This window comes from Manis pentadactyla, chromosome 5, assembly GCF_030020395.1.
Source record: "Manis pentadactyla isolate mManPen7 chromosome 5, mManPen7.hap1, whole genome shotgun sequence".
Lineage (NCBI taxonomy): Eukaryota > Metazoa > Chordata > Mammalia > Pholidota > Manidae > Manis > Manis pentadactyla.
Window position 1 is genome coordinate 149,673,793 of NC_080023.1, and position 17,391 is coordinate 149,691,183.

Sequence of the window (17,391 nt, forward strand, 5' to 3'; positions counted from 1 at the left end):
AGATGTTGTTCTCTTGACTATTGCTGGTATTGAATACTGCTATGGAGAAGTCTGAGGCAAGTCTGATTTTTCCCCCCTGTTATGTAGTTTACTCTTCTGCTTGGAAGCCTGAAGAGTTCTCAATCATTCTCATTCTCTCTCCCAGTCCTTTCTTCCCTTCCTCCCTCCTTCCCTCTCCCTGCGCACATGTATCTTTCTTTCAATGTTTTTTTAAAGACACAATTTTGTACTTTATTCAAGGTAGAAATAACATTCTGGGAACTGCCTTTACAAAATGGACTGAATACCACCGCAACACTTTTATGGAGTTCTGGCTGTGGAAAGTGTTTTCTGAGAAGGACTAGCATGGCTTCTGAAACAAATAATACACCTAATGTTCAAGCCACGGGCCTGTTTCTGTAAGCCTGAGAGAGAGGAAAGAAACAGAGGGAGCACAGAAACAAGACTCCAGACAGTCCAATCCACATCTCTTTCAAGTGACATGGAAGGTGCTCAATCAGTATCTTAATGCATTTTGCTCCTCTCAGTCAACAACATGTCAGCTCAACAAGCTTGTCAGAGACACTATGCTGGAAGGTCCCCGTAACCTGGCTAAGAATTGCCAACAGATACTTACAGAACAGGCTGTTTCTCTTCACAACACAGTGAAGCACACATAAGACAAGACCAATAGTGATGCAATAAAATGTAAGAAATTCCCAGCACCAAATAAATCCTTGTGTGAGCTAAGCTCAAGATAATGGAATACTGAACTAGTTCTAAGACCTGGAGTATCAGATAAACAAAGACAAACTTCAGGGATTCAGACATAGCAGTGTTCCTGAAAGGTGTAGCCATCTGTCTCACAAACTCCTCCTTGACGGCTAGTGACCCTATGACCGTTATGCCACAAGGCACGTGCTCCACCACCCACAGAAGCCTGGCACTGCGATCAGAGCATCTGGCCTTCCACAGACCACAGCAAAGGCTCTGTGGAGACAGAACACAATCCCAGCCAGCAGGAAGCATTGAACTACCTGAGGCTTCCCACCCAATAATTCTTCCTTTATCATAAAAAGTTCAATAACTTGATCAAATCAGGTCTTGTCATTGAACAGTAAGATTTTCCTGGTACATTTTGTTATTTCAGTCCATTTGTTCTATTTGTTACATTATTTTCTTCAGTGAAAGTAACTACCTTTATATTGGATCTTCTGTCTTCCATTATCCTTGCTTTTCTCTAATTATTTCAACCTGTTCATTTGCATTCACTGGAATCATGTCTATTAAGCTGCCAGTAATTCTATTTTCTTTCTAGTTTTTGCTGTAACTTATGTATATTTCTTTAGATGTGTGGTCTATCATTTCATCTCAGGTATTATTATCTTGTCTTTCAGCTTGTTTTTCTGAATTCAAATTCTCATTAAGCTGATCTACAGTGCATAGCAGTTGGAAGGAATCGCCTTCTGCTCCTTGAGTTACTTTTCCTCTATGACCAGTTCTTGTCAGCTTTCATACACTGTATTTTCTTCCTTATTTTCTCATCAAAGAATATTTATATTAGCTACAATGTCACTTCTTTCATCTGTTTGTAGTTAGACATTGCTCTACAGATATTTTATTGCAAAATGTGGGTAATGTCTTAATTCTTTGTCCACAGTATTTAAGGCAAGTTTTTTCTTCCATACTAGCTTTGGTGTGAGAGCTGGTAATTTTATGTTCTATCCACCTTTCTGAAGTTTGAGGAAATGCTGGGGCTCAGGTGGGGGAGTGTACAGTCTATTAGAATACTATCCAGACTCTCCCCTCCTCTCCTCTGAGATTTTGTTAAGTGTCGTATCCAGTGTTCAAAGCATATCCCAAATTAAATGGAAGACCTGACTTTCCAGGAGAGACCGTCAGCCACTTGATCAATTTTCCCCTTTTCACCTGATTTCCCCAACAACTATTTATCCTACCCTTCAGTTAGAAGAGTAAAAAAACAATGATACCCACATGGTTTGCTTCTTTCTCGATTTGGGGCTGTCAGTGAGAACTCTCAAAATCTCAGCCATATTTTGTGGGGTCAAGAAGGGGTCAGTCTTGCGGTTCCTTTGAGCCTGACTTAAAGTGTATTTGATCAGGTTATACTCCTTTCCTTATCTGGTTATCTGCTGCTCAATATGTTCTTTAAATATTTTTTTAAAAACTCTTTTTTGTTCAAGGGAAGGAAATTCAGGGCTCAAGTTTCAATTGGAAATCTTAATCCAAGAGACTAAGACCATTTAATCTGCAAATGGAACCTTGGATGACATAAAATGGAAACTGCTTTTTAATGCAACTTGAAAGTTAACAGGATGTAGAGAAAACAGCACACTCAATCATTTAAACATGCTTAAATAAGAGTATCGATGATGATAAAATTTATAATCTAAGTTCCATAAATACTTCTAAAAGGAGTTACTATATTTACTTTTCATGAGTTAGTAAAAATTTATCTGAAACTAATTTACATACAATGTGTAAGTCTGTAAAAATCATGTTTTGATTAAGTACAAGAAGAAAAAATGTTAATCTAAGAAACAAATGTGGCTCATGAGGTACACCAGTCAAATAAAAGCAGTAGATAACATTAATATTTCCAGAAACAAATAATTGTGAAGGAGATGAATAATTTATTTACACTCCCATTCATTTGATAATACTTACTTGAGCACATTCTGTGAGCTAAGCCCTGAGTTGAGTGAGTTATCAAGTTCTCTAACCTTTGAGAATGTGGAGTGGAAGAGACAAAAAGAGCAAGTACAACAATGGTCACAAACAGAATTAAAAATTATGAACATTGCTCTAAAGGGAATGAGAACTATGAAAAAGAACAGGGAGAACCTGCCTGAACTGGATGATCAGGGAAGACCTTTCTGTGGGGCAGTTAACTGAGATCTAAAGGGTGAGAAGAGACCAGCCCTGAGGTGTAACAGCAGAGTCTAAACAGAAGGAACACTGAGCACAAAGGTCCGTATAAGTAAGGACACACATGGCGAGTTTTAGGTAGAGAGAGCTGGTGGGGCAAGAGGGGAACAAGCTGAGGCTGGAAAGATAAGCAGTGGTCAGATCAGGTAGGCCAGTGAAGTCCAATGGGAAGCCACCGGTGGGTTTTAAGGAGGTAGTAAATGATATGATTTACACTTAAAAAAAAAATCATCCCAGTTCATACTTAGAAAATGGTTTAAGAGGAATGAATAGAAACAGTAAGACCTGGAAGGAATCATTGCTGAAGCCTAAGTGAGAGATTATGGCAGGCTGGTCGTAGAAAAGAATGAATATGACAGGTATTTGGTGACAGAGTTACGGGGCTTGACATGAGATTATGATATGAGGAAGTATCAAAATGATTCCCAAATGTCTTGCTTTGAGAGAAAATGATGCCAGGTCCAAGGGGAAAAGTCACACAAATGGTAGAATATGTGAGTCTCATTATGCCTATTATAACAATAAGGATACAATCACCATCATACCTTATAACTTTACCTTTACTTCTCAGGTGGCACTATAAGTAGTAAGAAGTGCTTAGATTGAGGACATATTTTTAAAGTAGAGCTAACAAGATCTGCTGACATACTATGGTAGACAGACACTAGGACGGTCCTTGAACCCCTGCCTCTTGGGTGCTCATATCCTTGTATTACTATATATACCCTTCCCCTTGAGTATGAATTTCTTTTGCCAAATGTGGCACTTCTCAACCATTATTTCTTCAAATACTTTTTCAGACATACCCTCTTTCTCCTCTCCTTCTAGGAATCATCCAGTGTCAGAAATGTTAAGATTTTTTTATGTGTGAAGAGTCCACATATCCCTGAGGTTCTGTTCATTTTTTCAGATTAAGGAATTTCTAGTGTTCTAAATTTTCCATTTGATTCTTCTTTGTCTGTGTATCTTCTGTTTCTTTGGTGAGACTATTTTTCATTTGTTTCATGTGTGTCTATAATTGTTCACTGAAGCATTTTTTAATGGCTGCTTTAACATCTTGTCAGATAATTCTAATATCTGTGTCATCTTGATGCCAGCATTATCTTAATTGCCTTTTCTCAATCAAGTTGAGCTTTTCCTGGCTCTTGGCATGACAAATGACTCTCAATTGATATATGAACATTTTGGATATCATGAGATGCTGGATCTTACTTAAATCTTCTGTTACAGCAGGCCTCCTCTGCCACCACCCCAGTGGGGAAGAGGAAGGCCAACTCATTAGTGCTGTTAGAACCATAGAATCCAGGCTCCCCACAGGATCTCTCATTACATCACAGGGACTGGAAGGACCTCAATACTGCCTGATGGAGAAGAAAGTCCCAGCTCCCTAACTAGCTTTCTCTGACACTACCCTGGCAGGGGGATGAGGTGATGGAACACCTCACTGCAAGCTGGCAAGAGTGGAAATATAGCCTTGACACTGACTTTCCTGGTAGGGGTGCGGGTGACGTAACAGTTCTTTCTGTGGTGGTGTTTGGCTGGAGCAGAGTATTGCATAACTTTGCTGTCTTGCTAAGCTTAAACCGTCCATTTTGATCATCAGGCTAGAGAGTCCAGGTTTTTCTTGGGGCTTTTTCAGCTTCTGCCTACTGGCATTTCAGATTGCCTATTTTCCAACAATGACTCTGGGATACATGAGACAAAAAGAAAACCCTCAGAATTTACCATTGTGTCACTCCCTGGGTCCCAACGTTCCCAGCCAGATTGCCTTCTTCTCTCTACCTTTCAGAGTTTTCTCAAGTTTGTTTTATGTATGCTGTCCAGGGTTATTAACTGGTACTGACCACAAAGAATAGGGGAAAATGACTTTCCATTTCATTTTTTAAACTTTCTAAAAAAAATTTTAAAGTTCCTTTTCATATTCCATTTCTAAAGCAGTTTCAGTTGTTTATTTACCCCTGTGTTTCTTCTTGATTTGTTTTTGGATCTAAAAGTATTTTAAAATTCTTTCCTAACTTCTAGCATCTCATTTCTGCATTTTTCTAGTTCTTGCTGTACTGTTCTTTCATGTTTTGTGTCACTTTCTTACTGCATTTTAGCCTGTTTGGGACTAAGTTACAGTTCTCATCAGTTTTGTGAGCACACTCTCTTTTATGCTTTCATTTATGAAAGGGTGTTATTCCACTCCTATTCTTTTTCCTATATTAACTACCTATGAGATTTGACCTTGATATGTTTTATGTTGCTCACTTTTAAGTAGAGTTACTTTTTCCTGAATTCTCACAGGAGGGGCTTGGTTTAGGACAGTCCTTCTAATTCCCCATCTAGCTCATTCTGTCACTGTAGGGACTGTTCAAATACATGGTCAGTTTGAGATCTTGTTGGCATCTCCTGGCTCTGTTCCCCACCTGTTATCTAGACTTCTACTTTCTCCTACTATCCCTGTCACGTTCAATTTGAACTCTATTCCTAGCAGTCCTCCTCATGCAGAACTTTCTCCTGCAGAGAGACTTCGGCTGTTTTAATTTAAGAGTTAATAAGACACAAACTGCTCTAGCCTCTTCAGATCCTACTACAGATTCTTTGAGCTCAACCTCCTACTAAAATACGCACAATCTTTCCAATTCCCACAGAGAGCAATTCCAATTGCTCTCAAAGCGGCTTGCTGAGCTTTCAACTGAGTCTCCGTAGGTATTCTGTGGCTCCTGCATGGGTTCTGATACCACACAGGTCTTGCAGCTGTCAATGGTGTAGCCCTACCCATTCCTGTAGATACCTTCTGGCCAAGTTTTGTTTATAGATGTCACCCATGTGTTTTTCTATTTTGCTCTCCTAGTTGTTCTTTGTCTGTTTTAATGATTACATTTGGGTGATTCAGAAACCATGCCACCACTGCCATATTTCCAGAATTCTTTAAAGAACAGATGCTGGGTTTTGACAATTTTCTTAACAGAAAATGAAAACGTTTTCTTGAAAAAATTTCCAGGGCACAAAATCAGCATGATTGTTTATAAATTTCTCTCAAAAGTCAATCTCCGTAACTAATTCCACTGTGACAATATATATTATGCCTTTAAGATGGGAGTAGAAAACAGACCTTGAACCCTGGGTCAAGTATTAGACAATAGCCCAATTTCCATTAGCAAAGTATAAATTCCAACCATGTGGGCTATGAAAATGTAATTAAATTAAGAGAAAACGTAATCCCTATTTATATGAAGCTAACTATATGTATCTAATGCAAAACATATGAGAAAGTACCTGTAAAAGATGAGTTACTACTTATTAAGACAATGAATTTTTGTGGCTCCCAATTTAAAAAACTAAGAATACGTCACAAAGTCTGGAGTGCCACTACCAAAATACTAACAGGGATTTTCCTCAGGCAATGGAATTACTGAGAATTTTTCTTTTTGCTTATCTCTATAAATTTTCAAAATGGAAAACTAGTAAGTTTTTTGCAAAAATGTTTTTAAAAACTTACGCTAGAACCATGTTGTAGTCTGAGTGGTTGAACATATATCCTCCAACCACCCACATGATATTCCCAATGACCACAGCTTTGTGAGATGCTCTAGGGAGCTTTAAATTAGAATATTCCTCTCGAGTCCAAAATGACTGGTTAGCTGGTACAGCAATTGAACATCCAGGACCTAATAAGACAATATAAGTTAGCTTCACAAAATGCAGCTTTAAAATTACTACAGTTCAAGTTTTAATCATCTAAATGTAACAAACATCTAAAGAATACTTAGTCTTTCCTTTAGCATCTAAATACCAGACAAATCCCTTTAATTTGTGCTTTCAATTTACTCAGAGCCAGCGGCCAGGGTAATCTCTAATAGAACTCATAATCATATACTTTGTAGTGATAACCTGACTCTATCTAGGTTAGGATATTTTAGTAATGAAATGCTTATGCAGCTTTTAAAGGAAAGAGTGCACAAAGCAATTATTAATTCAAATAAAAAACTTTAGGGCTAAGATATAAACTAGTCCCAGGAGTTTATATCCCAGGCTATGTATTTCCTAGAAAATCAAGAAACTCCATTCTTGGGAGGTTTGGCTTCTGCTCCAACATTTGCACAGTGGAAGGTATTCAAACAGCCCAATTATTTAACTCCTTGTCGTCAGCCAAACCAAGAAACCTGAAGCACTTAAACAGGCACACTTCCTTTCAAAACAAAGGTGTTCTGAGGATGGGGTAAATGTATAGAGAACACGATTAAATCAGTACAGCTGTTATCAGCCACCCTTCCAGAAATGGCTAGATCATTTTTGGGAGTCTACATCTGCAGATAATTCCATTAGCTGACTTCTTTAGGATTCTACTGAATAACTGAGCCCAGTGTTCTCTGACCGTTAGTGAAAGCTTCTGAGGAGATACCATTATTGTCAGCTCTTGTCCCACCTCCCAGCTGGGTTCTCTGAATTTTTCCTTATGGCTAAGACCAGGTTCTTCAACTTTCATGAATAAGTTGTAATGGTACAGTGCTAGGAATAAAGTCACTATACAACTTATTAAACTAGGAACATACTGTGAAGTGGAATGAAAATAAAAATAAAAAGTGCTCCTACCCTGCCACTCTGAGAAGCAGGAGCATCCTCTGACATCACTTGAATTGCAGAAGCCTCGATGAGGAGAACCGCAGTTATTTATACAGTGAGGAACATCACATGCTTCACCTTTCCAGTTTTCAGAACATTCACATTGAGCACTGTTGCTGCTATTATCGATCTTACATTCTCCTCGGCCTGAGCAATTATTTGGACACATGTCAAAACTGCAAAAACAGGAGGGGAAAATTTAATCAACACAAAGCAAAACTTCGATTAACACAGAAAAACGTCTTCCCACACAGGGTTTAAGAATCTCTGAAACCTGTCCCTCCAGTTGATTCAGAAGCACAACTTCAGGACTCACCATTCAGCCTGAATGGGGTCGCTCAACACGGCAAAGCTAGGGCGCGTAAGGAAAATCAACCCAGCTGGAGTCTCATAAGAAAAGACAAGCTAAAGAAATTACAAGGATAGAAGAGATTCTTGCAAAATGTCCAGTTTTAGCTTCTCAAGGGAGGGACTATAGTACTCTTGGTGGCCCACAGAAGAAGAGCATTATAAAGTTGCCAAATGCACACTTTCAAGTTTGGAGATGAAAAGGATAAAACAAACTGTGAATAATACATTACTCTCCTCACAGTACATATCTCTCCGTAGAGTGTCTAAGAGTTTAGAGAATTTGTTTAAGATTACTGCCCAGACTAGTGTCCTTAAAATTCCTTTGTAAGTTTACCCACTCATTTCAGATATTAAAGAGGGCCAGTTTAACTTATTATACGAGTTTAATTATAATGTATCTCATAATAAGGTGACAATAAGATAAATGCATTGACAGCCCTTTGAAAATAGATAATTCAGACTTTAAAAAGCGGGGGATAACTGGACTTTAAGATACTCTAAGAATGTAGATTCTTCTAAGGCCTATAAAGAAAACTAAAAAGACATTTTGTAGCAAAGCATGTCAGAAAGTCAGGAAATGGTTGAGAAAACAAGTTAATTAATGTCCTACACCTAAATATCAATTTATAATACATTTATAATAAAATTTTATAAATATTTGCATATAGTACTTTAATCAACTATATTATAATAGGTGCATCTACCTACTTTTCAAGCCTCAGGAAGCAAAGTAAATAAACTTTTCCATAAAAAAGCTGAATGACATTATTTTAGGTCTTTAGAAAATGATGCCTGCTGTCACTATAGAAAAATACATACACATAAATCAAGTTTCAATGAAGATCAATTTCACCTTTATTAAGAAAAAGGTTTTTGGACATATGCACGCCTATGTTTATTGCAACACTATTTACAATAGCCAAGAAATGGAAGCAACCTAAGTGTCCATCAGTAGATGAATGGATAAAGATGTGGTACATATACACAATGGAATATTATTCAGCCATAAGAAAACAAATCCTACCATTTGCAACAACATGGATGGAGCTAGAGGGTATTATGCTCAGTGAAATAAGCCAGGCAGAGAAAGACAAGTATCAAATGATTTCACTTATCTGTGGAGTGTAAGAACAAAGAAAAAACTGAAGAAACAAAACAAGAAGCAGACTCAAAGAACCCAAGAAAGGACTAACAGTTACCAAGGGGAAAGGGACTGGGGAGGGTGGGTGGGAAGAGAGGGATAAGGGGGAAAATGGGGCGTTACGATTAGCAGACATAATGTGGAGGGGGGGAACACAGGAAAGGCAAGATATACAGAGAAGACAAGTAATGATTCTATAGCATCTTAGTACGCTGATGGACAGTGACTGTAATGGGGTATGTGGGGGGGACTTGATAATGGGAGGAGTCTCGTAACCATAATGTTGTTCAAGTAATTGTACATTAATGATATCAAAATTTTAAAAATTAAAAAAAAAAAGAAAAAGGCTTTTGCAAGGCAACAATTATGGAGTCTAAATTTCAGATTGGACTTACACTGAAATGGCTACAACAATCACACTTCATTTTTATAAAAGGCCTAAAAGAAAACTGAGGTAAAACACTTCTACTGTGTGCTCAAATCTATGCCTTATACCAATAATATGTTAAATTATAATATCCTACAGACACACTTGTTAGCTATATAGGAGGGAATAACACACAACCAAAACGTAATGTTATTGAAAACAGGGAAGAGGAAGTAACCCTTCATACCTTTTTAGCTAAAGGAGGAAAAGTACAACTTCCCCTTAAGCCTTAGCCCCTCAAGTGCCCTTAGACATAGGCTTACTCTATGTGCCAAAATTAATTTTGAGCACTCTTTAGAGCAGTGAGTTACATAAATCTCAAAAAACAACAATTATTGGTGACTCTCTAAAAAGTGAAATGGCAGGTGACACATCAAAACATCTGCTTGTATATCTACCTAAATTGGAGTAATGAGAAAATGAGTCTAATTTTCTGTGCTTAAAACATGACTCAGAATGAGAAATAAGATGAATTGCCAATTTATGTGAAAACAAAATTTGTGTGGAAAAACAGAAAAACTTTGATTTTTCTTCTTTTACAAGAAAATAGAGAACACCTGAGTAGCTGTGTAACTAAGCCTCAAGGGTCCACCAACTGAGGCCAGCCCAAGCTAGGATTCAGAACAACCTGAGGACAACTGGAAAATGAATGACAATGTTTTATGTATGTGCTTCTGGGCATTTTCTGAGGATAAAGACCATCATTTTATTTGGCTCTTTATCAGGTCTGGGACCCCTCAAACAGTTGAGGACTCCTTTTTATTTATTTTATTTTATTTTTTATTAAGGTTATCATTGATACACACTCTTATGAAGGTTTCACAAGAAAAACAATATGGTTATTACATTCACCCTTATTATCGAGTCCCCCCCACACCCCATTGCAGTCACTGTCCATCAATGTAAGATGCCACAGAGTCCCTATTTGTCTTATCTGAGCTACACTGTCTTCCCCGTGACCCCACACACACCATGTGCACCAATCATAATACCCAACAATCCCCTTCTTCCTCCCTCCCCACCTGCCCTCCCCCACCCCTCCCCTTTGGTAACTAACCACTAGTCCCTTCTTGGAGTCTATGAGGAGGACTTCTTTTTAAAGGTCAGGGATCTTGGAACCAAGAAGATAACAGAATTCAGGATAACCTCACATTCCTTCACTTAACAAATATTAATTCTGGTCTATAAGAGAGACCAAGAATTCCCCCTATACCAATCAGGTTAAGAATAATGTGCATTCCTGGGGAAGAATCTGGCCTTAGAGCTGGGAGAAGGGGTCTCCAGCAATGGGGCAAAGGCCTTCCCATGTCAAGGAGTGCTTGAACTGCCTTCTCTCCTGGGGTGCGCCCTCCCTGAAGTTTCTCTGTTCCCCCAAGGCTGCTACAGAGAAGGCCCTGTAACAGAGAAGGCTATGTGCCCTCTAACCCCTGACCTAGGAACCTACACAGAACCCAGAATGGGGCCTGGATGAGTGGCTATAGCAATGTTACTCAGAATGTAGATCATGGATATGCAGCAACATCACTGAGGAGCTTATCAGAAACACAGGTTCTCAGGACCCAACTCTAGGTGAGGTCCTGGGATCAGCATCTTAGCAGGCCCTCCAGGAGATCCCTGTGCCTGTGAAGTTTGAGAAGCCCTGGCCTAAACTATATCTCCCCTCTTTCCCCTCCCCTTCTGAGACAAATTTCTTCACCCTCAACACCATGACTTGCCAGGGTTCCATCCTGATGTGTGCCACCAGGCCTTTGACCCCACCTGCCCTGCTAGGGTCTCCTAGGGCCTCCTCTGCTTACTCACCCTCATAGTTGTCAGCTCCCTCCTCCCTGAGACTTGTTTCTGGGCTTCTGTGACAACACAATCCACTAGCATTCCTCTGCTGCCTTTACTCTGCCTCTCCTCACTGTGCACATGTCCCAGCGGCCAGTGAGTCATTGTCCATGAGCCAGGGATTCTCAGATGACAGTTCTTCTGGGGCCTAGATCTGGATATCAAAGTCCTGCTCAGACATCTCACATGTACCCAACCAAACTCAACAGCCCTTCCTCTCAATCCAGCTTTCTGCCTGCCTGTTCACTAAAAATCACGTTGCTGGTACTATGATAAGGTGCCCAGGCTGCCAAGTCACAAACCCTGGGCACCTGGAAAACTGAATTACCGTATCAATCAAGATAGAGATGGCTTTAAATGGGCCAGAAAGAATACTGAGATCCCAAGAAAATGGACAGAAAAAGAACCCAGCATAAAGGCTGCACATGGAGGTTACTGTCTACACCAGCAGTTGGCAAACTATTCCATAAAAGGCCAACTGGTATTTCAGGCTTTGTAGGATACAGAAGCATGTTAACACACAGACCCCTTGCTTATGGCATTTTATGAATGTAACTACTTATGAAAATAGACATTTCTTCAGGGGGGGAAAAAAAAGTTAGCCTCTCTCCTACCACAACGAATTCCAAAAGCCACCTAAGTCTGTCTGTCTACATTTCCTTTGTAATCTCGGCTAAGGACCAACTACTGAGCACATGAACACTAATATTTGTTAAATCATACTTAGCAAAAACCCCAGTGTTTTTATCTATTTGCAGGATAAAGCCTCTCTCTTCCAGGAGAAGCTCAACACCAACAGGACTTGGGTTGAAACTGGGTGGTCCTACCACTTTGACAATCTACTGTTTCTCACCAGTTTCCTCTATAATAAAACAAATAGAAAAATGGTGCCTATACTTCACTGAGTTTTTAACAGAAAACTTTAAACAAGAAAATGCAAACTCCCTGGAGCAATGCATGGCACATAGTAAGCTCTCAAAATAAAACAAAGTACATAGCATCAAAATTGATAAGGAAGAAGTTAAACTGCAGTATCACTACTTGCAGATAACATGATATTATACATAGAAAACCCTAAAGACTCCACCAAAAAACTATTAAAACTAATAACTGGATTCAGCAGAGTTGTGGAATACAAAATCAATACACAGAAATCTGTTGCATTCCTATATACTAACAATGAATAGCAGAAAGTGAAATCAGAAAAAAAATTCCACTTATAATTGCATCAGAAAGAATAAAATACCTAGGAATAAACCTAACCAAGGAGGTGAAAGACCAGTACTCTGAAAAACTAAAAGACACTCATGAGAGAAATTAAAGAAGATACAAATAAATGGAAATCTATCCTATGATCATGGATAGGAAGAATTAATTTTGTCAAAATGGCCAACCTGCTCAAAGCAATTTACAGATTCAATACAATCCCTATCAAAATACCAACAGCACTTTTCAATGACCCAGAACAAATAGTTCTAAAATTCATATGGAACCACAAAATACCCCAAATAGCCAAACCCATTTTGAGAAAGACAAACAAAGCTGGGGGTATTACACTCCCTGACTTCAAGCTATACTACAAAGCTGTGGTAATTAAAACAGTATGGTACTGGCACAATAACAACGGAGCAGAATAGCAAGCCCAGATATAAACTGATCCATATACAGTCAATTAATACACAATAAAGGATCCATGAATATACAGTGGGAAAAAGACAGCCTCTTCAATAACTGGTGTTGGGAAAACTGAACAACTATATACAAGTGAATGAAACTGGGGTACTGTCTAACTTCATACATAAAAGTAAACTCAAAATGGATCAAAGACCTGAATGTAAGACATGTAACCATAAAACACATAGAAGAAAACATGGGCAAAAATCTCTTGAACATAAGCATGAGCAATTTTTTCCTGGTCACATTGCCTTGGGCAAGGGAAACAAAAAATGAACAAATGGGACTACATTAAACTAAGGGCTTCTGTACAGCACAGGACACCATCAGCAGAACAAAAAGGCATCAACTCCATTAAAAAATGGGCAGAAAATATAAACATATATTTCTCCAAAGCTGACACACAGATAGCCAACAGACATATGAAAAGATGCTCCATGTCACTAATCATCAGGGAAATGTGAATTAAAACCACAGTGAGATATCACCTCTCACCAGTTAGAGTGGCCACTATCCAAAAGATGAGAAATAACACATGCTGGTAAGGATGTGGAGAGGAGAAATGGGAACCCTCCTACACTGTCAGTGGGAATGTAAATTGGTGCAGCTACTGTGGAAAGTAGAATGGAGGTTCATGAAGAAACTAAAAATAGAAATATCGTAAGACCAAATAATTTCACTTCTAGGAATTTACCCAAAGAAAACAAAATTTCTGATAAGAAAAGATATATGCACCCCTATATTTACTGCCATATCATTTACAATAGCCAAAACATGGAAGCAACCTAAGTGTCCCTCAGTAGATGAATGGATAAAGAAGATGTGGTAAATATACATAATGGAATATTATTCAGCCATAAATAAAAAGAGATCCTGCCATTTGCAACAACTGGATGGATTTAGAGGGTATTATGCTCAGCAAAATATGCCAGGCAAAGAGAAATACCATATGACTTCACTTATTTGTGGAATATAAAAACAAAGCAAAACAGAATGCACAAAACAGCAGTAGACTAATAGACACTGAAACATGACTAGGGGTTAACATGGGGGAAGGGTGGGGAGGGGAAGGGTAATAAAGGAGCACAAAAATTCTCAATCATAATGTAAGTTCATCATGGGGATAACAGTACAGCATGGGGAATATAAGCAATGACTCTGTAACATCTTTCTATGTTAACAGATAGTAACCACACTAGTAGGGGTGAGGATTTAATAATATGGATAACTGTTGAATCACTGTGTTGCATATTTGAAACCAATGTAAGATTGTATACCAACGATACTTGAGAAAAAAACCCTCTAAACCTCTGAACTGTCAAAAAAAAAAAAGTACATAGTTTGTGAATAAAATCACAAACATTAACTTAAATAATCTTACTTGTAAGTGATATTAAATCCAGTCAAATTATAAGCAGCATCACTAAAAAAATGCAGCAGGGTATAGCCTGATGTGGTAACAACCTCGGGGACAGTTTCGTTGCCATCTCTCTCAGGAACGATGAGGCCGCTGAAAAGAAAACACAGCTCTTAGAAAAGAAACGATCATGGGCACATCACATGATGGCACACAAATTCAAAACCAGAATTCGTCCAGTATTTCCAGGAAGGGCAAATTTCCTGTGATAAATGCATAGTGCCACCTGATGGGTTCGGGATCTTCTGAGGAACAGAGCTGAATCTTTCACTAGGCTCTCCTTTATTCAATGTTATATTTCTAATGAAATTTGAAATCAATGACCCTATCCTTTTTTTTAAATGAAACTTTTTATAATGTTTCTTTGAAAATCTGTGTAACCTCCACAATCACAGAAAGTAACCAACTTGGAGTTGGTGAATGCCAAATATTTACTATTGAAGGACAAGGAAAGTAAAAATATAAATAAATAAGTTCAATAAACACCCATAATCCTAACATTATTAGCACTCTAATGTATTTTCTTTGACTAATTGATACATTACAACTTACATTCTATTTTACAAGTAATACACTTATAAGCATTTCCTATGTCACTAAAAGCTCCCTCACAGCCCAGCACACAATAGTACTTGTTGGGTGCCTGGACAGGGTTAAGAATTACTGAGTCAAAGGGTCTAAATGATGGCGTTAAGGCTCTTGATCCATAATACCAACCTTGCTTTCCAGAAGAGATATGCCAACTTGAAAGTCCATCAAAAAAGAATGAAGGGTCCCACCCTGCCAACAAGGAGGATTACTAGTCCTATTTTAGCTTTGCTAATTTCGTAAGTGAAAACTGATTTTTAAACTGTGGTTTTGAGTTTATTTTATAGCCCTGAGGCTAATCATTTTTTCTGTGTTTTGCCTTTTGCATTTGTTCAAATGCTCACGTCTCTTGCCCAGTTATCAATTCACTATCACCACCATGTCTTTCATTAAAAGCCTAAATCCTTACCGGCCCTATGCAGTTGCCTCCGACACACCACCCCATTGAATGAACAAACATCCATCTCCTACTGCTCCCTCTCTTCACTTACCCAACCCCAGCCATGCCAGCCTCTTTGCTTTCCTAGAGCACACACCAGGTAAATTCCCACCTCAGAACCTCTAACTAACTGTTAAGTGCTCATTCACTAGGACCCAGCAATTCTATTTCTTTCTTTATAGAAGAAACACTTGCTCATGTACACAAACCACACAAGAATCCTCACTTAGGCACTATTCAGGATGGCATCAGGTTGAAAATCAACTAATCGCTTACCCATAGGGTTGGTTGAATGAATCATTACATATTTGTAGGCAAGCGGAACTAACAAGTTCATTAAGACATTCTGGAAAAAAAAAAAAGAACAAGCTGCCAAACAAAGGGCATAGTATATGTGTACATCTACATGTATTTATATGAGTGCATATGAAAATGAAGCAATGGAAGAGTACATAAGCAGGAAATGGGGTCGGGGTGGGGATTTCATTTACTGAAAATTTTAAGTATGAAGACAGAATTCTAAGAACTCTAGGACTCTGAAGGTGCTCCAGGAGTCACAAAACAGAAACATTTTGTATTACATATTCAACTAATATTTACTAGGCACTTAAACTACATGTGAGATACTGTTCTAGGTACTAGGAATACAACAGTGAAGAAGTCCCTGCCCTCTTGGAGTTCACATTAGAGAAACAACAAATAAGCCTAGATAGATACCCACACCCTACCCCACCCCACCCCACACCACACACAGATGTGTATATATAACACCAGGCAGAGATAAATGCATGAAGGGAAACAGAACAGAATAAAAGAAAATAAGAAAGTGCTATTTTAGGGAAGGCCTCTTGGAAGAGGTAATATCTAATCAGAGACCTAAATGAAGGTTTCAGCCATTATCAGGCTCTCATCTGTTTTATATGCCAGAACCCCATGAAGTACTGAAGAGGGTACTTACAAGAGCACAGTCACCTAGAAACAGGTATGTCAAAAGCCATCTTCTCATAAGAAACCCTGAACAGGAAAGGACTGGGGGCTTCAGTCAGGTAGGAGATCCTGCACTCTTGTTATCTCAGCATGAGCTTTAGGACCAAAGAGATGAGAGCTCTGATCCTCATTCCATACGCCTGGGCATGTCACTGACAGCTCTGAACCTCAGTTTCCTCAAATGCACAGTGAGAGAAATCCTACCCACCTCACAATGATGTAATGAGAATCAAACTGTTGAAAATAGGGCCTCACACTAGTAGGTACATAAATAAGTGGTGGTTGATGGTATTTATTATTTATATAGTGGGACATTCAATTGTGCGGGATGGATGGCAGAATAGGTGGAGGGAGAAAGGACAGAGTCACAGAAAGGGTGGGAAGGCCATGATGCTGGAGAAAGGGGATCAGTTTCCACACTGTCAGAGAAACTCAGGCATCTGTCTCTTTTCATTTAAAAAAGTTGAAATTGTGAAAGCTTTGCAATGTGCTGCTTTCTCCCAGTGTGAAAATAAAACAACTGGTTTATGACAAAAATAAACTTTTACATAGCAAATGAATATAAACACAGCCGCAGCCAGCATGTAAGGTAATGGAAAGTGTGTGGGTAAGAAAGTGATGCTACAGCCGGGCCAGTCAACTGTCATTGTGAGCCACTCCCCACCTCCCTGTCCCCTACTCCTAGGTAGTTAAGTAAGGCTGCTACCTTAGGCTGTAGCTGGTTGTTCAACTTGAGCCAATCAAGAACTGCCTGCCCTAGGAGTCTTCAAAATCTTTTAAATACAGAATGTATGTCATTGTTTAAAACCATTTTGAAAATTACTGAACTACGATATTTTCTTAATTCTCAGGCTTTCTGAACTCAGCTGGGGCACAACCTGATTTTACCAACTATACTATATAAATTTACTAGTAATCCTCAGTTTGACACACCTGTCTCCTTGCAAAACTACATGGTCCTCAAGGGCAGGGAGATGTGGAAGGTAAGTCAGATCCTTAAA

General features: G+C 38.8%; 1 protein-coding gene across 5 annotated transcripts in view; it reads right to left on the reverse strand.

The window, feature by feature from the left end:
- ATRN (attractin) overlaps positions 1-17,391 on the reverse strand; it is a 161,620-nt gene that overhangs the window by 92,881 nt on the left and 51,348 nt on the right. For all 5 annotated transcript variants that reach the window (XM_036924629.2, XM_036924628.2, XM_057502799.1 and 2 more), the window contains exons 4-6: positions 14,341-14,469; positions 7,507-7,712; positions 6,413-6,581 (exon numbers count right to left, since the gene is read on the reverse strand). In XM_036924629.2, the coding sequence (XP_036780524.2) occupies positions 6,413-6,581; positions 7,507-7,712; positions 14,341-14,469 (504 nt within the window). The remainder of the gene's footprint in view (positions 1-6,412; positions 6,582-7,506; positions 7,713-14,340; positions 14,470-17,391) is intronic.